The 26,776-nt window shown below is 40.2% G+C and overlaps 1 protein-coding gene across 1 annotated transcript in view; it reads right to left on the bottom strand.

Annotated features, from left to right (window-relative positions):
- Nucleotides 1-1,196: 1,196 nt before the first annotated feature.
- The window catches only part of LOC308635306 (uncharacterized protein), a gene marked incomplete at both ends in the record, with an annotated part of 43,541 nt that continues 17,961 nt past the window's right edge, over nucleotides 1,197-26,776 (bottom strand). Inside the window, 2 exons of the mRNA XM_081269658.1 lie at nucleotides 1,197-1,480; nucleotides 1,534-1,781. Coding sequence (XP_081125784.1) covers nucleotides 1,197-1,480; nucleotides 1,534-1,781 — 532 coding nt within the window. The remainder of the gene's footprint in view (nucleotides 1,481-1,533; nucleotides 1,782-26,776) is intronic.

Below are 26,776 nucleotides of genomic sequence, written 5' to 3'. Positions count from 1 at the left end.
CTGGGCCTGACCTGCTGGTGGGTTGCAGGTCCGGCTACCTTGCAGGCGCGGGGGGAGGGCGCACACCTATTTGTATTTAGACAGTTACGCGAAATGGAGGACGTAATGCTTGGGATGAAAGTTGGGGGGAAGGGGAAGGTAGGTGCTCTTGAAAAGAAAGAAGGAGAGGGGGATAGATAGCATAGAGGAGAATGGAAAGAGCAGTAAAACTTGGAAGGGGAGAGAGAGAGGGAAAAGGGAGAGAAAAAATTAAAATGAAATAGGAAATAAAATTAGGTCTTAGAGATCCATTTTTTTCTCTTCCCTTAGGCAGAGCTGTGCCCTCCGGGCTGAGTTTTGCCCTCAATGTGTCAACAGCAATCCCTGTAAGGCGGTTCCTGGGAGTCTCTCAATCCTGTTGGTCCAGAGCCGTTTCACTTCTACGGCCCCTCCTCCCCTTCCTCCTGCCAGCCGGCCAGGTCCTGCTCACCGGAGGCAGTTCCCCAAGGATTTGGTTACACTTTCAGCCCCACCGAGTGCTCTATTTCCCTAACTACTGAGCACTCTCGCTGTCATTCATCTAAGCCCCAGTGCTGTGGAGCTGTGGTCTGGGAGTCAATTGTTTAATTTTTCCGGACCCCTTTGGTGGGCACACCTTCGGAATCTGGCAGCTAAGACCATTGGTGTCGCTGCTGGTGGTAATAGGAGTTGGGGGTCGAGGATCCCCTCTATTTCCCTCAGCCCCTACAGTCACAACCACACTGCTGGCGGTAGGAGGAGTTGGGGGTCTGGAGTGTCCTCTGTTTCCCTCCACCCCTACCGTCACACCCTCTCAGTTCGCGGTTGGGGGATTTGGGGGTGGGGAGTCTTCTCTGCTTCCCTCTGCCCCTACAGTCACGCCCTCGTCACTGGCAGTAGGGGGAGTTGGGAGTCGAGAGTCCTTTGGCCCTTACGGTCACGCCCACAGAGAGATTTTGAAGTTTCCCGGTTGTTTGTATCTGGTGTGGGTGGGAGTCACACACCTGCTAAAGTAGATTCCACTGGGAAGGAATCTCTTTGGCCAAACTTTGGTGACTTCCCCTCTCTGCTATGGCGGGCCCCTGGCTCCTTGCCGGAGTGTCCGAAGGGAGGGGTGGAACTGGCTTGTCTCTGGTCTGACACAATCTCTGGTTTTAGTTCCCAGTTCGCTATTTCGTAAAGGGTTGGTTAGATTCCCTTCACGCTGTCTCGGGGGGGGGGGAAGCTGTTCGCCGGGTGGGCCAGGCTGTTAGTAGAGCTGGGAGGGCACGGGCTGTCTGCTGGGCCAGGCGGGGACACTTCTCGCTGCGCCGGGCTGCCGGGGGCTGCCTGTAGAGCCGGGCAGCTGCGGCCGCGCGGCTAAAATCCGGGCGGGCGGGGTGGCCGTTCGCTGAGCGAGAGCGGGGCCTCCCGGGACGGCGAGATGGCAGGTGCCGTCTGCGGGTTCGGGCGGGCAGTGCCGCTCGGGGCCGCTGGCCACTTTCTGAAGCGGCTGGTGGCCGCAGGATTGTACCTCTGCACCCGCCGGGGGGCCACCTGTAGAGCCGGGCAGCTGCGGCTGCATGGCTACGAGCCTGGCAGGCGTGGTGGCCGTTCGCAGAGCGAGAGCAGGGCCTCCCCGGGACGGCGGGATGGCAGGTGCCGTCTGCGGGTTCGGGTGGGCCGCGCCGCTCTGGGCCGCTGGCCGCTTGAAGAAGCGGCTGGTGGCTTCGGGACTGGACCTCCGCGCCCGCGTGGCCGGCCAAGATCCACTTGTCTGGGACAAACTGACACTTCTAATAAACCTACCAATTCCCGGCAGGTCCCCTCTTAACGGAATTTCGCTAGAAGTTCCTCAGTAGGTAGACTGCCGCTGTTCCAATGGGTCTTTCTGATCCCGTTAATGTGGAGACATTGGAATCGCTGCTTCCTCGCCGGCGGCCATGTTGGATCCTCCTGGCTGTTGTTAATGAGTCTAGAATCAGGCAACACCTCATTCCATAAAATGGAACCATTGTTCCAATGACTTTAACAGAGAAGTTTGGTTTTACAAACAGAGACAGCTGAGCACAGCAGAAGCAGAGAACAGAAAGCACATTGGTTATTTCAAAGACACTTCTCTTGTTAAAACAGAGGTTAAACTCCTTTTTCATGTCAGATAAAATTGGCTTGTTTGGGGATTTGGCTATTATCTCTTACTCTTCTTATATCTCATACAATGGCCATACAAACGACTTGGTTTTGACTAGGTGATGTGGAACGTCAGCAGGAGTGACGCCATTTTGGTTTGGCCATTTAAGCCTAGTGCTGGAACTCAGTCAAACCAATGGTCTCCTATAAATTTTACTTACCAGAAAATGACCCCCCACCCCAGGAACTGCCATACTCTTCTTTGGTCTCTCTACTCAGGCCACAGTTAATTGGTTTATATTGAGAGTCCTTTCCTGTGGTTATTGGACTCAGGCTCAAAGAAGGGAATTGACCTCTCTCCATGGCTGGAGATGTAAGACACAAAATTTGCTTTTCTTGTTCTGGTGAGCAGAGTAGCTGAGGCTGGGGGCCAGAATAAAGTTGACACACACTCAGAGAAACAGAGATGAAACAAAGATAAACGAAATGGAGAGAAATAATCCTTTGTTGTTGTTTTCTTATACAAATGAGATCATACCATACCAGATTTTTTTTTTGCCTATTTTTCTTTCTTCATTTAACAATGTATCTTGGAGATCTTTTCATTTCCTTCTTTACAAAGGTACTTTGTTCTTTTAATGTCTGCCTGGTATTTAATAGTCTGAATGTTTCATGGTTTAACTATTTCTAATAGGAAGATTGTTCTCAAATTTTTGTTGTTGAAGAGCATGTTATAATAAATGTCCTGGTACAAGTATTTTATTTATTTATTTATTTTGGTAGGAGATAATGTAAAATGGGAATAATTACTCCCATTCTCCTAAACTCATCAGTATTTCTAAGATAAAATGTGTGCTTCTTAAAAGGGCAGACACAACCAGAACCCCTGTTCCTCATCTTCCCAGATTTCTGCCCCAACTTCCAGCAATATAAATTGCTTGAGGCTTCCTGAACACATGCCACACTTTTTCTTACTCTGGGCCTTTCCTGTTCTTTCTGCACCTCACATGCCTTCTCAGCTCCTCTCGGCTCACCCTCTGTCATTCAGTGCAGGTGTCAAATCCTCCTAGGACCTGCTCCACACTTCTTTTATCATTGCTAGTGCCACACTGGGTCTGACTCATTGATTTACATACCAGTTTCCTCCTTTGGATCAAGATTCCTCCAGGTCAGGCACTTAAGACAACAGTAGTCTCTTATTGTTTTATCCGAATTAGCAACGTGTCTGGCAAGTCGTCACAATGATAGAAGAACTATGCTCAGATTTATCAGATCTTTGACCCTCACTCACGAGCACCTTTGTTCCTTTTGAAAGTTAATGGAACTGGTAGATATTTTCTCTAATCAATAATAACAGTACTGCAAATATACATGTACTTACACACACCACCAACCATAGTGTATAGATATCTGCTATAGTTTAGATATTAAATGTTCCCCAAAGATTCATGAATTAGTTAAACGCTTGGTCTCCTGGTAGCACTATGGGGAGGTAGTGGGTTTAGTGGGTGGTCCTTCAATTTATTGGGTGGAGGATGTGCCCTTGAAGGAGATTGTGAGAATTCTGTCCCATCCTCCTTATCTCCTTTTACTTCCTGGCCATGAGGTAAGCACTTTTTGTTTTATCATGCACTTCTACCATTATGTGCTACCTCATCACATGCTCAAGACAATGGGGTTAAATGCTCTTGGATTGGAACTTCCAAAAATGTGAGCCAAAACAAATCTTTCCTCTTTGTAAGTTGATTATCTCAAGCATTTTGTTATAGTAATAGAAAATCAACTAATACCAAATATATATGATATGGATCTTAAGATTTCCAAGTTTTTTCCCCCAATATTATCTCATTCATTATTCAACTATATTCAGTGATTTGGTTCCTCGAGGCTTCTTGGAAAAAAATGTTATAACCATCCTTAAGTCAAGGAACATATGGACAGGACAGAGAAAATGACGGGTAAACTAATAGTGAGGTCAAGAGAAGTGCCACAAGCACACATATGTCTCTGTTCCTTTCCTACCTTCACAAGATGGTTAGCCTCTGCAACAACACATACAAGGCATCTCCTTTGTAATGGAATTTCCCAGCATTAGCATCTATTCTTGCTAAAACTTTCAAGGTAATACCATAAAGTCAGAATATCACTTGCACCATAACTGCAAGAGTGTACAGACATCTGATGTTCTCAAACTATGAAAAAAAAAAATACCCACTGGCTAGGAGACCCATCTGAGATAGAGATAAAACCTCCAGGCTTTTTATCTAGGATACTGTTCAATTGAAAATACTTTTGTCTTAAAGGAATTGTCATGAACAAGAACCTTCTCCTCTTGTCTATCAGAATCTAACTTCTGTTATGCAGAACACTGGACTAAATCTTTTCAATGTTTGATTGAATTTCTTCATGAATGACCCCCCCACTATGCATCCCAAACAAAAGATAGTTATTTTCTACATTAACAAGGCATTTTGCAACAGATAAATATCTAATAATACAAAGAACATTTTACAATGAATACATTGCTTAGTTGAGGTCTACATTCTTGAAGACAATAGTAAAAACAATGCCTATCATTTACAGTGTCCTTTGTTTGTTCCTGGGTTAAATAATTTACTGCATCATTTCTAGTCCTTGTGGTTTTGAAGGGTAAGCACTTTTATCCCCATTTCACAATCCTGAGTGAAAAAGGGATTATCCTTCACTCAGCATCACATAACATTGAAAAAAAGAAAAATAAAAAAGTCAGTTCTGGAACTTAGATCTTCAAAAACTGAAAGTCCAACCTCTTTTTTTAACAGGCTCTCTCATTAGTGTTATTAATTCATAAAAGAGGCTGTTGATTCAGGCTCCCTAGTGTGAGATTCAAGACTCACAAATTTAAACCTTGTTGGGAATTGCAAATATACTTTTATTTATTTCTGCTATAATCAAAGAAGAGGCTTTTACTTAAATATTAAGGTTTGATGGTAGTAGCAAAACTAGAAAAGTTAATGAATATTCTAATTGTTCTTCTGTGCCCTCTTGCAGTAACCTGCCCTGAGTTTTTAGCTGGGCCCTGTTCCCTACCTGCTATCATTATGCTTTACATATATATGCTCCTTCTAATATCAATAAAAGGCTAATTAACAGCAATAACTACCCATGGTTAAATGTTACCCCTGAAGAGTATCTAATGTTACATACCAGCAACACACACACAAAGTCACCCCCTGAAATTGCTTGTATTTTCCTTTCACTATTGAGGTTTACTAAGCTGCACTGATAGGCAAAATTGTACTCCTCTCAAGAGCGGTCTTTAAACATGTATCTGAGACTTATGGCTTTTGAGTCTTTAACTTAATAGTCTTATAATTGTATATCTAAATATAACATTTCAGCAATCATTTTCAGGATGGTCTTTGATTAATATTTAATCAACTCAAATTGAACAGACTAAATTCCTTCAAACAATTATTAAACACCTAAACTCTATTTATAAACTTAATATATTCAATTTCCTTTACAAGTCCTTCAATGTTTGCCTCTTTTGCCAATATTTTCCTAAGAATTCAAGTTTTGTCAATTTAGTAAATGAAACTTATAACTACAATGAATGTCAAGTTATCTTAAATATAAATAGAACACAGAGATCATTTCAATTTTCTTAAAGCTTCCATGAATATTGACACTCTGGATTTTATTTACTTCATTCCCTCTAACTCAATTGTAGACCTTCCTAGAGTTAAAAGATCCTCATCTTCATAAGTAGGAGTCACAGGCAAATTGTCCACAAGAAAACCGAGACTACCATCTCGAGCAAGTAAAAGGGAATTTTGATTAAAGATCCAAGACCAAGAAAAGAAACATCCAGGAAGGTTCTTCCACCTACTGACAGGTGATGGATTTAATTTTATAGTTGAAATCATCTAGGGATCAAAGGCCTTATTCTTCAAGGAAGAGATGGTTTTATCCACCTCTTCTGTGGGGCAAGATACACTATCAACTAATTGTTTAATTGATACTCGCCTACATTCAATCAAACTTCTCTCAGTAATTTTTTTATCGGCTGTTTGAATCGTGCTTATAATTTTACTTTTTAATTTTTATTTTAGCCATCTTGCTCAATGGGACACAAGTCCTTTAATTAGCGCTATGACTCTCCCACATCTTCATCTGGTCCTTCCGTTATGATGGCAGAGTCACACTAATGACAATCCGATCATTCCAGATCATTTCAAAGAGTTATTGTGACATCAGAGGTGCTGCACACACTATCATTATTTGGGATGTTTTCACATTATTTGGGATGTTTTCATTTACATAGATTTTTATCTGGTTGAATTTTTTGTTAAAATCACCTATTTTTAATTTGTAAATTAAAAAAATCAGATTCTATATCATATCATTCATTTTCTGCCATTAAAACCGTAATAAAGAGATGTTTAAAACAGCATAAGCCTAAAAGCACAGGAAAAAAATTAGTAAAGGTCATGTTTCAAGAAATCAAGAAACCATAAAGCAAAACAAAACAAAAACTAAAGTTAAGTAGATGGTGGGAAAAGCTAAGAAGCAATTTAATTTACCCCAAAGATCCCTAGCAAAACTGAGAAATTGGAAGCAATCGTTTGGGTGACAGTGGAGAAAAATAAAAAAAAAAAAATAGAAGCATTTATTCCAGATTCTCTTTAAGAAGCAGTGAGACCCCAGAGCATCGCCCACTCCATGTAAATGAATTGAAGTCCTCTCCCTCTGGCGAAAGGTCAGCTGTTTATTCTACCAAGAGATAAGGCACAGGACCATGGACTGGGGTTATCAGCTACAGGACACAGCTATTGGGAGCCCTCCTGAGACCTTTACGTTCTGGGCAGGAGGTTAAAAGTCTTCTTTGGGGAAACTGGCCAACCCCCTCCTCCCCGCCAAAAAAAGACTGAAAGATTCTAATATTTGGGATTTCCCAACTGTCTTAGCTTGTCCAAGCTGCTATAGCAGAATAGCTGAGACACTTTATAAGCAGTAAAAATTTATTGCTTACGGTTTTGAAGTTCAAGACCAAGGTGCCAGTAGAGCATGGCAGCTCCCTGAAGTATTTATTTATTCATTTTATTTTTTACGAGAGCATCAATGTCATTCACAAGGGCTGAGCCCTCGATGACTTCATCACCTTCTAAGGCCCCCTCATTCTGATCCCATAATCTTGGTGACTAGATTTCAAATATGAATTTTGGACCCCAGTACCCATGCAATGGTCCAAGCAGATGCTCAAAGGAAATGCTATGGTTGAGAAGCCCTCCGCAGGCACGGGGCTTCCAGTGAGGTTTCAGGGTTCAGTGAGCAAACAAGGATTCTGGTAGCTCCCAAGAAAATCTCTGAAATGAAATTCAAAAACTAAAATAAACAGAAAAAAAAGACAGAAGAAAATATCTCAAAACTTTTGCTAATATCCTTCATAGAGAAAAACCTCTTTGAAATAATCAGGATGGATTTTTCCCCCCTTAAAAAAAAAGGAAATGCCCAAGAATTAAAAATAGACTCTTTAAAGTTAAAATAGGAAAAAGTATCACCTCGTAGAAAGTTTAGAAGATAACAGTGAAAAACAAATAGAATGTAGAAATCCACTAATAGAAAGGAGGAAAGCAGCAGAATCCGGTGAAGGGAGCCAACCCAACAGGTGAAAGAAATCCCTAAGATAATAGTGAGAAGATCTCAAAACCACAGTTACGCAGGGCACACAAAAAGGGGCCAGGCAAGATCCAAGATCTAACGGCCCCAGAGAGGTTTTCTGCCCTCAGAATGAAAATCGATAGAATAGAATCCAGACTTTCTGAACGTAAAATGAGGAGATTTACATAACTGGGAAAGAATGGGGCTGAATTAGTAGCAAGAATTTAGAAAGCACAACATTTTCACTTTCAGGAAAATGGGCAGCTTTATAGAAAAGACAAAGCAGTTATAAAATAATAAGATGATAAGAGTGCCTACTTCATGCTTCACACTTGGTGATTATTTCCCGTTTTTTTCCCATTTAGAAAAGTCATGCCCTTTTGCTCTTCTAGGAGCAGAGTCTCTCCCTCCAAGTGCTGTGGGCATTTTTAGCTGTTAACTGCATCTTGAAACTTAGATGCTATAGTATTCTCCTATCATGTAGCTGCCCCCAAGGTTTTACAAATTTCATAATCTTCTTCCAAATAAATCCCTACCTTGTATCAGAGCATAGTTTTTTTTAATAACATTTTTATGCACAACTATAATGCACCAATAAAAAATATGAAAGAAAAATAAGATGACATTTTAGCTAGTCAGGGTTGTGCTTAAAAAACTCAAGGCTTTGTTTTGGCAGGATTTTCCCAAAGGAGGGTACTACTCATTTTTTATTGGCTAACTGGAGATACAACTCATTCTGAAAAGTCTTGATAACTAATAAGGTCTTTCTTTAAAATCTGGCTTCATTTTAGGGAAATTCAATGTCTTAAAGATCTTAACTTATGGAAAAAATAATTTGGAGGGTTTATTTCCACAAAGTTTGTGGGGGCGGGGATGGTTTCCATCAGATCTGCCTCTTCTTGCACAACTTCTCTCTGAACTGCAGCATAGCAACAAGCATTATAAGTACTCGGTACGTGTAAAATGACAAGATCACTGAAGTCAACATATGAGTCCTGAGTACATTAGTGCAGCCATGGCTGAATGAACGAATCACACACCATGTGCATCTACCTATCGGAATTTCCAATTTCTGTATTTAAGGACAAATCCTTTCAGATCCAGAGGGTCATCGTTGGATTATGCTAGAGGAGGTTACTAAACAAACAACTGGTAACTTGCACACCTCTTCCCTCCCACGCACCATACATAGCATTTTTATAGTCGACTGGCTTCTTTACAAAGCTTTCACTGAATGTTTCCTTTAAAGGAAAATAGGCCTATATCCTGAGTATAAAAACAACAATACTAATAATTATAAATTCTAATTAATCAATTTCCAGGCTTTATTTTATAAATCACATATTCCAGATAAGGCACAGCCAAGTGCACACCAGGCACTGGACATGGAATAATAAAAAAGACGGACATTTTTTACCCTTAAGGCACCTATATTCTCAAGAAATAAGATAATAACAGATTGTAAAAAAAGAACCAAATAGGGAGATGGGATCCAGACTACTAGGGGACTTACTTTAGATTGAGTGGCCTCAGAGGAGAAGACATTCAAGTTGAAAGGCTCCATTTTTTAATGAATCAAAGGGAACATTACATTTAACCTTCAAATTTCCACTTAAGGGCGTTTGGTGTACTTATATTACAAGTCTTCCCCTCATAAAAGTCCCACTGGACAACAGTCAAGACTCTGCAGAGAGTGTTTGCCTTCCAAAATACATCTACTCTGCACTATAGAATTTCTGCCCCTTTCATTTGAGAAATGGTCCATGAATTTTTGGCATACCTCCTTGTGAGGGCAATCGTGCACCTCAGTGATGTGAAACTTGGTTTGCCATCTTGGCAATTATTGACTTCTTTGTATAAAATGTTGATTATGTGAATTCAGGGCAACCTTTTAATCTATGCAAATACCAAGACAAACGCAGAATTTGAGCCCTGTTCACTAAAAGTAGCAATGTATTTATTATAATATAATTAATGGGGCAAGTCAAGGGAATTGAGGAAGTGGACTTAAAGACTGTTAGGTCTCCTGATTAAAGCAGGTTATTTCTTCCTTTCCTTGATTTTTCCTTTGACCTGAGACTGAATGAACTGAATATTTGTACTTAGAAAGTACTTCAACAGTCTCCACCCATTTAACATGTATTAAAAACAACTGATACTAAAATAGAAATGGGTAGCATAAATCTAAAGCAGTATAATTTTTCAGGGTAGAGAAAGTTTTTAAAACAAATTGTAAAATTATAAATGCCTATCAAATTTCTTTTGCTAAATATTTAGCAGATGGAAATAAATATATGCACACTTATAGTTATGCAAATAACCATAAATATATGTTCATATATGTGCATAGGTACTATGATTGACAAAGCATTTGTGTTAGCATAGTTATTTGCCCTTGATGGCTAACGGCCACAAACTTTCAATTCTTACCATAGGAAAGACAATTTTAAAACTCATTAATTATGCCTAAAATTTACATTTTTATTTTTATTCCAAGCCCTGATTACAGTCTATTAATAATTGTTAATGTGCTTGCATTTTTAAGTATTTCTGGATTTCACAAGCTTTGTTTTCAGAGGGCAAAGCTCAGTCAACACTTTGATTTACTAGCGGACTAGTCAAGGGAAAAGGCTTTATTAAATAAAGAAACTGTCTTTGAAGAAATAGTTGAAGTTCAATAAATGTATTTAATGCCTGCTGAGGACCTTTTTTCTTTTTCTTTTTAATTTAATTTGTGCTTTTATCAAAGTAAAATAGAGCATTGTTAAAAAATCAAAACCACTACAAAGCTTATAAAGCAAAAAAGCAGTTCATTACACCACCACTCCTCAATCCTGCATCATTTAATGTCTTAATTCTTTTCTTCTCAAATTATATCTGTTTCTGAATAGTTCATATATGGTGTTTTAAATTTTTTTCAATTAGGAATTATTGATGGATTTTAAAATAAGGACAGATTTGTTTCTTCCTTTTTATTCTCGATACCTTTCCTCTCTTACTCCTGGCTCATTTCATTGGTTAGGACTTCCTGTATGAAGTTAAAAGGATTTCTTAGTCTGATCTCAGGGGTAAAGTGTTCATTCTTTTACCATGAAGTATGATGTTAATTGTGGGCTTTGTAGATTCCCTTTAAAGGATTGCAGAGGCTCCCCCCAATTTTCATTTTCCTAAGTTGTGTTTGTGTGATTATTATAAATTAAGAATGGATATTGAATTTTCTCAAGTTATTTTTTCCTGTATCTATTGAGACAAACGTGGTTTTTCCTGTTCTAGTCTGTCAAAGTGGTGAATTCCACTGATTAGTTTTCAAGTATTAAACTAACCATTGGGTTATGATGAATGATGCCTTTTAAGTATTCTGGATTTCAGTTATTAATTTTCAGAAAGAAAAAATAATTTCCAGTGTTGGAGATTGAACCTAGGGGGGCCTCGTGCACTGAGCTACATTCTGTCCTGTCCTCCCCTATCCTATTCTGTCCTGAGACAGGCCTCTGTGAATTGCCCAGGCTGGCCTTGAACTTGTGATCCTCCTACCTCAGTCCCTTGTGTTGCTGGGATTCCAGCATGCACCACTATGCTCTGCTCTGAAATAATTTTTTATGCCCATGTTTATACAATATTCATTGTAAGCTTTCTTTTCATATAATAATTTTGCCAGGTTTAGGAATCCAGGTTATGTTGGCCTTGTAAATGATATTTAGGAATATTCTTATCTCCTCTAATTTTTGAAGGAGTTTGAGTAACACTGATATCATTGCCTTTTTAAACTATTGATTGAATTCACCAGTGGAACCATTTGAGTGGAGAGCTTTTCTATGGGGAGTTACTTAATTATAAATTTGATTTCTGTAATAAGAATCAGATTACTTAGTGATTTCATTTCCTCTATTGTACATTTTGGTAAGTTGTAGTTTTCAAGAAATTTATTTCCATTAAATTATTGAATCCTATGTCAGTATAACTTTCTTTCTTAGATCCCTGCAACCCTATAAACACAGGAACTGCAATGATTCCTTTCCCCCCTCTCTCTCTCTCCCTCTCTCTCTCTTTCTGTCCCAGGGATTGAACCCAGAGTGCTTACCATTGAACCATAGCCCCAGCCCTTTTTAAATATTTCATTTAGAGACAGGGTCTCACTAAGTCCTTAAGGCCTTGAGAAGTTGCTGAGGCTGTTTGTAAACTTACGATCCTCCTGACTCAGCTTCCTGAGCAGCAAGCAGCTGAGATTACAGGTGTGCCCCACAGTGCCCAGCTTCCTTTTTCTATTCTTGATGCTGATAATTTATATTCTCTCTCTCTCTTTTTTTCCTTTAATAGTCTGAGGGCTTATCAGTTACATTAACTTTAAAAAGTTATTTCATTGCTGGTATTTTTCTATTGCTTATCCATTTTTCCTCTCATTGATTTCTGTTTTCAATATTTCGTCTCTTCTCACTTTGGGTTTAATTTCTTCTTATTCTAGTTTCTTAAGGTGGAGACACGGTACATTGAATTTAATTTTTCTAATATAAGCATTTCAAACTATGAATTTCACCATAAGCTCTGCTTTAGATACATCTGTGGGATTGTGATTTTACTAGATTACAAAGTACTTTCTAATTTCCTCTTTGACCCACAGATAATATAGAAGTTTGTTGTTTTGTTTCCAGATAATTAGAGATTTTTCTAAACTTGTTTTAGTTAGTTTTTCTTTGCTGTGACCAGAAGACCCAACAAGAACAAGGTAGAGAATGAAAATTTATTTTGGCTCATGGTTTCAGAGGTTCAGTCCAGGGTCAGTGACTCCATTGCTTTGAGCCCAAAGTGAGTTAGAAAGAACATCATGGCAGAAAGGTGTGGTGGAGGGAAGCAGCTCAGACACGGCAAACAGGAAGGAGGTGGCACGCTCTGCTCACCAAGGACAAAAATATAAACCCCAAAGGCATACTGCTAGTGACCTACTTCTCCAACCACACCCTATCTGCCTACAGTTACTGCCCAGTTAATCCAAATCAGGGGATTAATCCACTGATTAGAATACACATTTCATAACCTCATTGTTTCACCTCTGCAAATTCTTACATTGTCTCATGCATATGCTTTTGGGGACACCTCATACCTAAAACCATGACGACATATTTCATTATTGATTTCTAATTGAATTCTAATGTTTGTAGAGAACATACTTGTATGGCTTGAGTCTTTTACAATCATTGAAATTTGTTGCAGGACTCCAAACATGGTCTGTCTTGATAAAAGTTACTTGTGTGTCTGAACATAGAAGCTACTTGTGTATTCAACTATTGGGTGGAAGGTTTTGTATATGCCAGTTGCAGGTCACGTTGGTTGATTCTGTTTTCAAGTCTTCTCTATACTTACTGATTTTCTGTTTACTTGTTCTATCCATTTTTTGAGAAACAAATTTTGGAATCTCTGACTCTGTAGACTTGTCTATCCTTCCATGTAGTTGCATTGGTTTTTGATCATGTGTATGGAAGCTATGTTACTGAGCACATGAACATTTAGGAATGCTATACCCTCTTGATGAATTCACCCCTCAGTCATTATAAAATAAGTTTCTGTATCCCTGGGTAAAAATATCCCTGCTCTGAAATATGTTTCATCTGATATTAATATAACCCCTCTGGTTTTCTTAAGATTTGTGTTAGCATGATATTTTTCTCCTTTTACTTATAGCCTATGTGAGTCTCTCTATACTTAAAATGGGTTTCCTAGTCCCCATTCATAGCCATCAGCAGCTGCTGCCTTGCCTTTGGGGGAAGGCTTGCATGCCTCAGAGGCAGATTCTCCCAGTGCCCCAATCTTGCCTGCACCTGAGGATCCTCAGGCTTCTAATCCATTTGGCAGATCACTGGTGACCATTAATTTTAAAAATTCAGTTTTCTCCTCCTGTCTGTGGAAGGTTACCGTTCATTCTGATGCTCTGCCTGGAATGAAAGCAGGTAAGTGTCCTCACTCCTCGGAAGAGACTGTTACCTTCTGGATACAGTTCACCCAGGTTTATTTGTATCCTCAGCTCTTTAAGATGTTTAATAAGCTATGATTTTGTAGCTTATTCAACTTGTTTCATAATTAGGTTGATGCAACAGTCTCTTAACAACTTTCTACATCTCAACCAGAAATAAAAAGCTTGACTTTTTGTTACAGTAAATGGAAACCCATTCCCTTATTTCCTGTTGTCCTTGTGATCCTCACTGCTCCTAACTTACATATAGAGGAGTATAAAATCATTTTAAATGAATTAATATTAATGTTTATGTCATTTTAACTCTATAACTATTGCTCATTACTGTCTCTTCTGGATTTAATGACTAGTGTTAGGAATGTAGAAATGAAGAAAACCCAAAGCAAGAACTCCAAATTCTCAGAAGATCTTATAAACCTCTTTATCAGAATTACCAAAACTTACTGAATTTTATTTTCTCCAGACTCAAAAACATCGTGAGCCCTGTTGGTTGCCTGTCCCTTTCAAGCCCTCTGTGCTGTTCTCTTCTGTAGCCGTGTCTCTGGGCCCAAGGTACAGCTGATAGCCTGTTCTTGGGTTGACTTCTTCCCACACTGAATCTTTTGCTGCTTTAATTCTTTTTTTTGTTTTGTTTTCTTGGTTCTTTCTTTTGTTTTGATTTAGCATATTCACCGTAGCTTCCTGAGAAAGAATGAGAGGGAGGTAAAAATTTTAAATCCCTGCATATTTGAAAAATATTGTTGGTTGATAGCTTAGCTGATGACAGGATTCTAATTTAAAAATCATTATCCCTTCAAATTTTGAAGGAATTTTTTTCTATGCTGTCTAGTGTTGTTGGAAATATGACTGTGGAAAAGCCCCCATTCTGTGCCAAGATGTGCTTTTCTTTTTTTTCCCTCTCTTGAATCTTTTAGGATCCTCTCTGACTGCAAATTTGTGAAGTTTAAGTGAAGAAATCTGGTGAGCCTTTTTCATAAGCAATTTTAGTTTAATAATACATATCCTTCAGATTGGGGATTTTTTAAAAAAATCATTTTCGTCATTCTTTTCCTCTTTTGTTTTCTTCTGTTCTCCCTTCTCTAACATGACTCTGGTTGCTGGACCACCTGGAATCTGTCTGAGTCCCATTTACATCTCCTGGTCTTTGTGATCTGCTCCCTGGGAGACTTCATTAACTATCTTCCAAACCTTCTCTTTCTCGTTGTCTCTTTTCAACTCTGCTGTGTTGTTTTTAATATAAAAGGAATTGATCCTTTTAATGGTATTTTCTTGTTCAATGGATCTGATACCTTTTTTTTGTTTCTCCTACTTACTTCAGAACATTTTTAATAACATTTTTATTCCATTTCTTTTAGCTTTTTAAAATTGCCTCTATTTGTTCTCAATTCTCCATTTCCAGACAAATATTTGATATTTCTCTTTCCCCAGGTGTCTTGTTTACTCCTAGGTGTTCATTCAAAATTAGAATAAGGTATAAAACACTCTATTATAAATACAGTTGTAAATCTGATTATATATGTTTAGTAATATATTTTCTTATTGGCTGAAAACTATACAATGCAGAAAGACATAAAAGATCTAAATAAATGGAGAGACATATAATGCTTACTAGAAGACACGACATAGTAAAGATGTTACTCTACACCAGGTTCTGACCCCCTTCTTCCCACCATACACACACCTGGTCTCTCACATGGAGTTTGTTTCCAGATCCTTGCTGACCTCTCACCCTAACAAGAGTACCCAGTCTTGGGTCTGGGCTAGATGGCCTGGGTGCTGCCATTGCTGTGCCCCTTAGCTTATTTGGCTTCCTGCCATGAACTCCCACTGGAACCATTTCACCGAAACTCTTGGCTTGGCATGCCGCAGTTCCCCGCTCCAGGTGAGTCCTGGAATCAATCCTAGGCCTCTTCTCCCCAGACAGGACCTGAACAAAGGGCCTTAAAAAAATAATAAGATGGGCCTTAATAATATCGATTCTTTTTTCTCCTGTATGCCAGCATGTCCTCTGATTCTGCTGAATTTTTCAGTTGCCATAGTGTCCACATGGCATAGGGTGAAGAGATGGCCCCTGCCCTGTGCCAGGAGTTTTGCTGGCCACTCTCTATGATCACAACCAGCCTTGCTTCCTCCCTTCACTCTGAAGGACTCGATTCCCCAATTGTACAGGATCAGACACGTCAGCACTCTTCTCTAACCCAGTTTTTTTTTTTTTTTTATTGGTTGTTCACAACATTACAAAGCTCTTGACATATTCTAACCCAGTTGTTTATGAACTTTTTGGAAATACTATCCCACCAGCAAAGACATCCCAAGAGATGAGCTACTACACTGACCTACACAATACAATGATATTAAAATGAAAATTTAAAAATGACAAGGTAGAAAGCAAAAATCCCAAACAGACAAAAATCCTAAACACCCAAGTAGATCATTCAATGTGTCCATTCTTGGAGGGCACAGCTCTAACCTGATAAACCCAAGGGTCAAGCCTCATGGATCTCTTTACAGACTCACATGCATAGTGATGATATTGACCTTTATTTACTTCAAGGAAAAATTTTATGGTAAAAAGAGCCCTACTCCCACCTTCAGGATATGTGAGTTTTACTCTTCAGTTGTCAAATCACCATCTGGATCAGATATTTTTTAGGGAACACTTCCATATCTAATACTTATCATGCGTGTACACATCTATGAATGCAGACTTAAAGGTTGTGGGCAAAGAAAAACGGTACCTTGGGAAAACTGGAATTTAAGAGTTCAAATACAAATAACCTTTTTCAAGAGGAACTTAGGAAACAAAGTGATTTGCACAGGATTTTAAAAGCAAGGCAGACCCCTTGATTATGCAGGCTCTTTTACAGACAGTAGTATTGATTAGGGAGTGGGTGGGGGCACGGAAAGAGAAACTAAGGAAGGTTCTGTTCTCAGACAGCTAAATTATATCAACTTTGAGCTAACAGTAACCCCTTAAGACATTGTGAAGCACTGTCAGGCTTTTATATATCTGGATTTCATAGATATATTCCAGGAACTCCTTACACAAAAACAGGGACCTCCTTTGGCATAATTCTTAAAGACCTAGCTAATTTGTTGAGCAGCCACTATATCCTGTTTTGACTTGAACTTCTTTTTATTAGCTGTTTGTGGAATATTTTATGTAGTGTAGTTCCTCCTTTATGAGTTGTCCTGTCACGTTCTTTGCTCTATTGTCTATTGGAACCTTGAAATTTTTGTCTTGTCAATTTTTAGTGATTGGGGTTTATATAATGAGGATACAAAGATGTGTATGCATGCGTGCATGTACGTGTGTGTTTTGTTAACCAACTGACATGAGTTCCCAGTTAAATAGCTATTCTATTTTAGTTTGAGGGGGGAAAAGAATCAAACCAAGATAAGCATTGAAACTCGGCTTCCTTTCCAGCAAAAAAGGGAAAGCAGGAATTGCAAAGCTGCTGAACAAGAGCAATTTTCATTCTCTCTTGGTTTGAATGAGATTTTTTTTCCCCCTCATGAAATAGGAACTTCTTTTCTGTTTATCCACAGTTGTTATCGGCAATAATAATGAACTTCTATGGAGGAGCAACTGTGTATTAGAAGCCAAAGCACTTCAACAGGGAACAATAAGACCAACATTGCAGTTCAGTATAGACAAGACCCTCAATTCTGTCTAGAAATACATTTTCAATCATTTTGATGAAAAGGGTGACAGCATCAGCAGAGTGTTCAGAGATCCAGCGTGACATGGCCCTCGAGCTCCATTGTCTTTAGATGATTAAACCAGGCGGGTTCTGAATTAGACTCCTGCATTATGGTTCCGCCAGGGTGGAATTGGGCACAAAGCAAGCTCTTGTTCAATTCCTGAGCACAGCTGGCACCTCCGAAAGCAAGATTCTAGAAAGTCTCCTCTTGGCTTTTGCTGGATCCACTAGATCACATAAGCTCTAAAAGGTAGCAGAAAAGTCAGTCAGGGAGTTGAGAGGCAGGAGGAAGGAAAAAAAGTAAGCTGAAACTCAGGCAGGAAAGCTGGCAGGGTTGGGGGCCAGGGTCTTGGAGGGAAAGCCAAAGACTTTGTGACTGGACCCAGAGCAGACAAGAAAGAATGGTGACTTCGGTGCATACTACCCTGGGGTGCAGAATGTGAGCACTGAGAGACTGGGGTTCATCTCAACCCCCTCATTTTTCAGTTGAGGAAACAGCCCTGGAGAGGAGAAGTGATCTGCTTAAAATCACATACAGCATGTGGGAGAGAAGGGACATGAACCCAAGTCCCCTGATAACACCACACTCACTGCCTCTCAAATATCATATTATTTTTGTTCAGCTATTTCCTTTTCACATTCTCTCTGTGGTTTGAAATGAAAATGTCAAGTTTCAGAGCCAGCCAGGCCAGCTAGGATGGTAGAGGGGTCACGAAGCATATTGACGAATGAAGGCCTCATCCTGGGCTTCAGATTAGTCTTCAAAACCTGAGATCCAGACCTGCTTCAGCTCAGCATGCCACCATCTTGGGGAAATTACCTGCCATTTGCAAGTCTCAGTTTCTTTTTCTGTAAAGTGGGGGTTGATAATAATAGTACTTACCTCAGAGGGCTATTTTCAGGGGGTAAGTTATACACCCAATCCTCTGGCTCAACACTGTCTCCATGCCATTAGCTAATAGTTTCAGGAAAGGAAACCAGGGCCTAAAGAAGATAAAGTAATTTTGCCCAAAGTAACTCAGTCTTTGAAGCATAGCCAATACTTTCAGACCAGAGTCTCTGGATGCTAAAATAGTGCCCCACATTATCTCCTCCTAGTCATGATGCCTCAAGTTTTGAGGGCTCAGTGAATGACACTCAACATTTAATATTCATGAATTATTTTTTTAAAAATAATAGTAAGCCCATGTATACAGGAACAAACTATAACCTAGTGTCTGTGGTAGAATACTACAGGGTCTCAGCTGTAGTGTACTCTTTTAGGTCCAAAAGAGGATAAAAAAAAAAATCTTATTGACAAAAACACATTGAAAGCTGGAAGAAGGTATTTGTAAAAGAAGATGTAGATATATAAGGATTGAACTCTGGGGCTGGGGTTGTGGCTCAGTGGTAGAGTCCTCGCCTAGCATGCACAAGGCACCACATAAATATAAAATAAAGATATTGTATCCACCAAAAGCTTAAGAATAAATAATAATAATAATAAAAAGGATTGAAATCTGTCTCCTGAGTGTAGTCTAGACATTCCACCCCTCGGATCCTGTTTAATTGCTTGCATAGTGATGGGTTAGTACCAATATCTGAGATCTCACCAGGCTTAAAATACATTAATTCAAACCTGGGATCAGTCCTATGAAGACGATAGATGCATGCATTAATACTCTGTAATATTATTGAGAAGGCTATCTTGATTCCAGGTTGAATTTAGAGAAAACCTTATTAGGCAACTACTAGGATAGGAAAGAATCTCCTAAAGTCACTGCATAGGGAATGCCATAGCAACCATAGCCAGCTCTGTCAACTGACATTATGTCTACAAAATTGGGTGGATTTGCTGCTCCAACCAAGTTGCTTTCTTTGCAACTGGCATATCCTTAATGAGTTCCTCCTTAAATCTGTATTCAGAAGCAGCTATTTCCAGAAAGAAATCAACATTGTTGTTACTATTGCAATATTTACTTGTAGTTAAGATAGACTCTAGACATTTAAAGGGAAGAGTGCCCCCTAGTGGAAGTATAATCCAATCAGGCAACCAGACCCACCATTAAAAACCATAGGATATAAGATTCCTTTTGGGCAAATCTTTCCCAAAACCAGCTTTGGCAAAAAACCATTTATGCTCCAATCAGTTAATAAATCAATCACATATTAGGTTGAAGCATCTACCAAGAAAGTAGGCTTTATTTTGAATAACAAAAAGATAGAAACTAAATACATAATTTGGGGTTAGAATGAAGAGAAGGCAGAGTAAGAAAAGGATTAAGAAGATTTGGATCAGGCATGGAAGAGAAGATAGTGGAGGACAAGACACAAACAAAAGAAGAATGCCATGAAAAGTCGTGATTCCTGTGGGTTTTGTTTCCCTTCGTTTTATTTCACTTTATTCTTAAAATGCTTCAGATGGAGGGCAACACCTTATTTTAGAATAATTCTCTCACCAAAGATCATGTTTTAAATGGTATGCCTTGTAGTATATTAGACAGTCAATGACTCTTTTTTTGTTTGTTTGTTTGTTTGTTTGATTGTTTTTTGGTACTAGGGCTTTAACTTAGGGGTGCTTTACTCCTGAGCCACATCTCCAAACCCTTTTACATTTTATTTTGAGCCACAGTCTCACTAAGTTGCTTAGGCTGGCTTTAAACTTGTGATCTTCTTGCCTCAGCCTCCTGAGCAGCTCAGATTATAGGTGTGAGCCACCTACCATGCCTGGCTCCATTCTTAACAATAAAGCAAACCATCACAGCCCTACAGCTGTCTGACAGAGCAGATGGCTCTCATCTTGGTTCAGGTTGTGCTCCATTCTTTTCCTTGCTCATCTTGTGCTCAAGATCTTTAAAAGGGGGAAAAAATGTCTGATGCCAAATGAGAGCTTTGACAAGTGGGCAAGTTGGGAGAAAGAGAGGGAGGCATTGATGAATTATAGAAATACCAAAGTCAGATGCTTTCTGTGGCTTCATTCTAAGTGACATGTGTCTGTGTTTCCAGAGCTCAAGATTCCCATCCAGGTGAAGCATGGCGTTCCCAGTGACTTCAGGGGTGAGTACACAAAGTTCAATTTTAATAGTCATGTGTTTATAGCAATATGTATGGAATAATTCCTCTGGCATAACAAATCCATGACTTTAAGAACTCTATTTTTCACATGAGGCTGTTGTTTTTGAAGTGAGTGGTTTTGAAGACAAAGAGTAAATAAATAATAAAATAGGTGGAAGGATAGTGGGCAGAAGTGATGAGAGTGCTCAAAAGGTTCTGGAAACATTTCCTTATATGAGTTGAATGCTATTCAAATGTTATTTTCCTCTTCCCTCTCTGAAGATCAGAGACTGATCTCCTCTTGCATTTATTTTGTTTTTCTTGCTTCTTTACTTTGTCTTGCTTCTTTGTTTACCCGGCACATTCCTATTGCTCAGAATCAATTACCATGTTAATGTTCTCCTTCACCAGTTCACCTTAGCAATTACTCTTCGGTCTAGCTAAGGAGGAGTCACTAGGTTGTCTCAATGTCATGTTATGAAGGAATGGACTCCAAGTCAGGTATTCTCCTGGGATTTCTCCCCCTCTCCCCCTCAACCCCCGGCCCCCTCCTCTCCACCCTAGAGAAACCTTGCACTAATGACTTGTAGTGGAGGCTCCCAACAGTGAGAAAGATGGATTCCTGTCCCGAGAGAGAATGTAACTGCCATCTTGTAATCTGAAGCCTCTTTTTCTCAGAAGGAATCCCTGAATCCCTCCAGCTTCACCATGGTTAGGCAGAAGGTGAATGAGATACACCCTGAGTTCTTGTGAGTAATTACTTTCTTGTCATCCCTTCAGGTGAGTTCCCCAGAGAGCAGCCTGCCAGGGTAAGAGGCTTGGGCTTGTCCTCCAGTGCTCATTCCAATGGAGTTAAAAAGTATCTCTCATTCAGTGAAGTGACCTAAGAATGGACTCTAGTGTCATTTTCCATTCCAAATATTCTTAGGAATATAGTATCTCCTATGAAGGAAAGCCTCCTTCTGCATGGTTGAACTTTTCTTCAGTTCCTGTTTGGCCTCCATTTTTCCACTCTAGTGCCAGGGTGAGCCTGTGATGAGACACTAACAAATCCCAGAATACTGGCAAAGTCATACCCCAGGCCATGATTAGCCAGGGTGTCAGTCTCACCTCCTTAACAGAATGAACAAGATTCAACATTGTGGATGGAATGGATTAGTCCATTTTGGATGATACATAGACTGATACTAAAGAGTTTGAGACACATACTCAGTGATGTGCTGGTAAATGTTTAAAAATCAGCTCTGGATGGGGAGAACCAATCTTTTAAGCTTTAACCAATTTCTACAGTGTAAATACTATTACCAGAGCCAAATTCCAGCTACCAGCACAATGTCAACTGACTTGTAAAATTCCTGAAAATATGTCCAACAGTGTTTGCAAGTCTGCTTAAGTCTTCTATAGTCTACAGCTACATATACTACTTGCAGTATGTTCTACAGAGGGTTTTTCTTGTTTTGGGGGGTGGGGTGGGGAGTAATAGGAATTGAACCCAGGAGCGCACCAGCACTGAGCCACATTCCCAGCCCTTTTTATATTTTATTTTGAGTTAGGGCTTCGCTAAGTTGCTGAGGCTGGCTTTGAACTTGTGATTCTCTTGCCTCAGCATTCTGAGCCCCTGGGATCACAGATGTGTGCCACAGCCCTGCAGAGTTCTTTAATAGCACAGGGCACTAAGTGTCTGGGAAGGCTTCTATTTCTTTTGGCTAGGCTGGGTTCTCTGATATATCCCACCACCTTCACCTGCACCCTTCTTTTCTCTGTTTTTTTTTTCTCTCTTTCTGCGCTTGCTGCTTCTCACCTTATCAGGATTTAGAAGATGCATTTCTATTACACTCTGTCACTCACGCTGTGATAGCTGAAATTTGGGCAGAGCTAGAAACAATCAAATTAGGGATTAAAGATTTCATAGTTGCTGCATGTATAGCTCAACTATAAAAGGTATTTGAGAGTTAATAATTACAGATCAGAAGCTGAATAGACAACGACTCTGTCTTCTAAGAACACATGACAAATGGGATGGCAAATAATGTCCCTGTGGCAGACATTAGCAATCAATCACAGAATTCACATGCAGCTTTTTTTTTTTTTTTGGTCTTTGATACAGTACTCCAGTCTTTCCCTACTAATTATTCCCAGTTTTCACTTAAGATGGAATGTATTTGCTAACCCTGGACTATTAATATGAAAGCATCAAGTACCAGGAGCAAAGACAGGAAAGGTTTAAAAGAAGTAAAAAAAAATAAAAATAAAAATACACATAGACAAACCTCATCACTATGTCTAAGGTGGTCCTATGTATGGATTTACCTCTGAGTGTCATCTCAGGGTTACTGTGAAAAACAACTCATTTGATCCTGAAGATTCCCTATGGCAGGAACCAGTAAGAGGGCCTGGGTGTGCCTTGATCTGCAGGTCTGTGAATGATGGAAGACGCTGTGAGGATTGCAGAGGGAGCAGAAATCTGCCATTTGTGATTAAAAGAGGTCATAGGCATGATGGAAGTCATGCTGTGCTTTAAGACAGGGTTCCAAGCATGGGATTCCCAGCCATAATATACCCTTCACAGGTCAGTGTCTGCCGGCTCTGGGGAACCCTTCAGAAGCACACTCACCTTATGTATAATCTGGTTACTTCCCTCATCTTCAGGTGCATGGAATTGTCCTAGAATTTCATTTTCACCTGTGATCTGGGGGTCTACAATCAGCCACAGAGAGGAGATGAATTCTTTCCCCAGGAAGAGAAGGGTACTGATTTTTAATAAACTCTTAGTGTGAACATTCATTATATTACCAAATTCTAACCCTTCACAAGGAAGGGTGATACCTGAACACAAATGAGCAATATGAGAGGAATTGCAGGTTCCTCCATGTCCTGGATCTGGTGTTCTTGCTGTCGTCTTCTGGTTCCCTGGATTCTGGATCCTTAATATTCTCAGACCTTGTCTCTAGGACTTGATGGTTCCCTGGGTTTCCTGACACCCATATCTTTGACCTGAAGTCAAGCAGTCTTAGTTTAAACTTGTGGGGTCCTTTCTAAAATTTTATATTCTTTAAAAAGAACACTTTGAAAGGATCTCCGTGGGAGGTGTCCAATAGAAGGCTCTATAATGGTGAGATGGGGCACTGCAGCCCCACCCTCCTTCCCCCACATCATTGCCTGAACCCCCCTTTACTAAAGGATTGATCTTGTCCTCAAACTAACAGTGTAGACAAGGTCACAGGGTTAGAAAACAAAGCTCAACATAAAGTAAACAGGATGAAAATGAAAATGTTGGACCAGTCTTAGCAAAAAGCCCTCACTTCGGGGTGAGGGATGCCTCCAAGTTCAGAGGGTAACATTCCTTCTCCACAGGGAGATGTTGCCTTTTCTAGATTCTGATCAAAAGGGAACAAGCCATCTGCCTCCGTGTTTTTCTGGTAAAGCCATCACTCATTCACAGCATCCCCAGGGAATAGGAGAGGAATTGGGATCTAACCCTTGCTATTCTATTTTTGGAGACACGATGAGGCATTCAGCTCTGGAGGAAGTCACGAAAGAATCTCTGAATCAGATGGTATTTCACCCACCATCTCGGGCCGGGTGACTTGTGCTATCATCCACAAATCAGACAGTCCTCCAGACTTGCAGCACAAGCACAGAAAATGCAAGTACTACCAGTATGTGCCTTGCTTCAGACACAGCCTTGCTGCCTGTGGTCAGGGCTCTTCTCAAGAGGAGTGGGAGTGCAGAGCAAGGAAAGATACCCTGTCAGCCACCTGCCCTAAGAGCCAAGGTCTTAGCACCGGCAGGAGAAAGAAGAGACCTGATATGTTTTCCTCTCAGTCTCAGGGTTAGAACCAGACTTGGTGGGAGGGTAGAGTCATCTTCTTCTATGAACCAGACTAGCTAAGGTCAGCCCTCACCCTACATTTCCCCTTTCTTCTGTGACTCAATTCAGATTCTCCCCTCACTCAATTCCAGATTCTCCTCTGAGTTCTTCCTCTAACTCTGCGTGACTCAGGCAAGCAAATCACGGCACTACCATGTGGAAACAAGGGGAATAAGTTTGACCTCTTAAGTCCCTGTGTCTCATATAAACACAGGCACCTTTGTGTGCTAAGTGTTTCTTATACCATTTCATGTCTGCCAAGATCTATCTAGCTCTGTATTAGGAACATACTAAGCACTTGATAAAGATTTTTTTTTTAATTTGAGCAGCTCACATAGGATTAATTCCAATGCTAACATGGACCCTTCTTTCTTTGAAGGGTTCCCAAGGATTATTGTTGTCTTGACCTAGATGTTTAGAATAACTAGGAAAATCCATAGCAGATGTTTTGATAGAACACACCACTGAAAGCGTGCTCTGGGCTACTTTGGAAGAAGCTTATTCTGTTATTGCAAAATTCTTATTTTTATTCTCAGAGGGCCATTAAAACAGAGACCTCTCCATGTGATCTGATTACACTGCGCAGGATGAATCCTTCCTTGTCAGGGATGGGGAACTTATTCCATCAAAAGACCATCTTTTCTTTTGAAATCTATACTTTATAAAGTACTGAGATAGGGCTGGGGATGTGGCTCAAGGGGTAGCGCGCTCGCCTGGCATGCGTGCGGCCTGGGTTCGTCGATAACTAAAAAATAAATATTAAAATTCTCTCTCTCTCTTTAAAAAATAAAGTACTGAGATATATTCATATAGCATGCTTCTATTCCTTGGGGACTTCTGATAGGTATTTATAAGAAATAAAGAGTTATAGCTGAATATTTTATATTATAAGAAATACTGGTAACTTTTGATTTAGAATAATTAACGTATTTCCCTATAAAGAACATTTATTTTGATTGGAGAAAAAGCAATTCGGGTCTTAACCAACCCTTCCTACCCGCTCCTGACCTACCCCGCAACCTTCCAAGGACAGCAGCAGTTTGATTGGATGGATATGCAGAGAATTCTCCTGGCCATACAGAGCAAGGACCATGGTGCGGTCCTTTTTAAAGTCTGCCTGAGAATCAGCACCAGCCCAGAAAACTGTCCCCTTGGGGACTAAGTCACGTGACGGACAGGACACAAGTCAAGTGTTATGAAGACTCCAAAAGTGGAGTCTCTGGGTATGGCCCTTGACTGAAAGGCCAGCATGGGTCAAGGGGTGGGACAGGATCCTTTAAGTGTGATGAAAAGCTCACTGTGAACTCTCAGTAGGCTGAGCCAGGTCAGTGGATTCCTTGGCTATGGACACTGGAGGGGATCTGGGATAGACTGATGCCTAATTTTTCATTCAAATCTTTTCATTGATAAAGAGATATTAACAATCTATGACCTGGTCCCTTAAATGTCCAAGGAAATTGACGTCAGGCTCTCAGGTTGCTCTGGGAAGGAAGGTAGAATTACAACCAGAATCACCAGAGTGGAGACACGGTGTGAGGCTGTGAACTAATTGCCTATAAATACTAAGAACCTATTAACAGTACATATTTTAGGTTTTTACTGTGTCTGTCAGGCATTGCTCCAAGCATCTCCCATGAATTAGAACACTCCATCCTCAAAATATCCCTAAGATACCTAAGACATCACTCATGACACAACCTTGAAAATGACAGGGCCAGAGTGAAAGCTCCTAATGCCTCCACTACCCTGGAGAAATGGTCACGCCGAATTCTCTGATGGATTCACAGAGATTCAGATTCCCGTTCTTCAACTTGCATACAAACGGGTGCATTCATATTGACATTGATCACTTTGCTACTGGTCACTCACAACATGAGGATCAGATTGGGGAAGATTAGCAAGATTAGCAAGATCAGATTGGGGAAACTGCAGAGTGACTTTTATTTCCCATGGGAGATGCAGGCTGAAAGATACTGAAAAACATCTCCAACTGTGAGCATGCTAGGCAGAAGGTAGTGCTGACTTAAAAATAATCCCCCCCAATTAACAATCTGGTATGAGTCTTATTGTCTTCCCTTTGGGCCCCCACCTTCCCCTGATCTTGGAAACACAGAATCAGAACTACCTCCTACAGCCAACTGTCTAACTGCAACGGCTTGGAGAAGAGCAGGTGCTTCATCTCTTCCAATGGACGCCTGCATCCAGAAGCACACACTCCCTAGGCCCAGTTAGACCCAGGCAAAGCCTCCCACCTTTCCTGGGACAGAATGTCATTGTAAGGGTTTTAAGGAAGTAGAGCAGACTGCTACTCGGACCTTCCTGGTTCATGACACATCACACAAAAGAATTTAAGAAGGCATCAGATTTTAGCAAAGAGGAAGAGCTTTTTTAGAAAGTAAGAGGTGAAGATTCGCATTCTCAGAGCAGAATGCAGGTTGTCACAAGGGAGCTTTG

The sequence above is a fragment of the Spermophilus citellus genome (genome assembly GCF_964194105.1).
Source record: "Spermophilus citellus genome assembly, chromosome: 16".
Lineage (NCBI taxonomy): Eukaryota > Metazoa > Chordata > Mammalia > Rodentia > Sciuridae > Spermophilus > Spermophilus citellus.
Note: the sequence above shows the minus strand (reverse complement) of the source record. Positions and strands in the feature narration are given on the sequence as shown.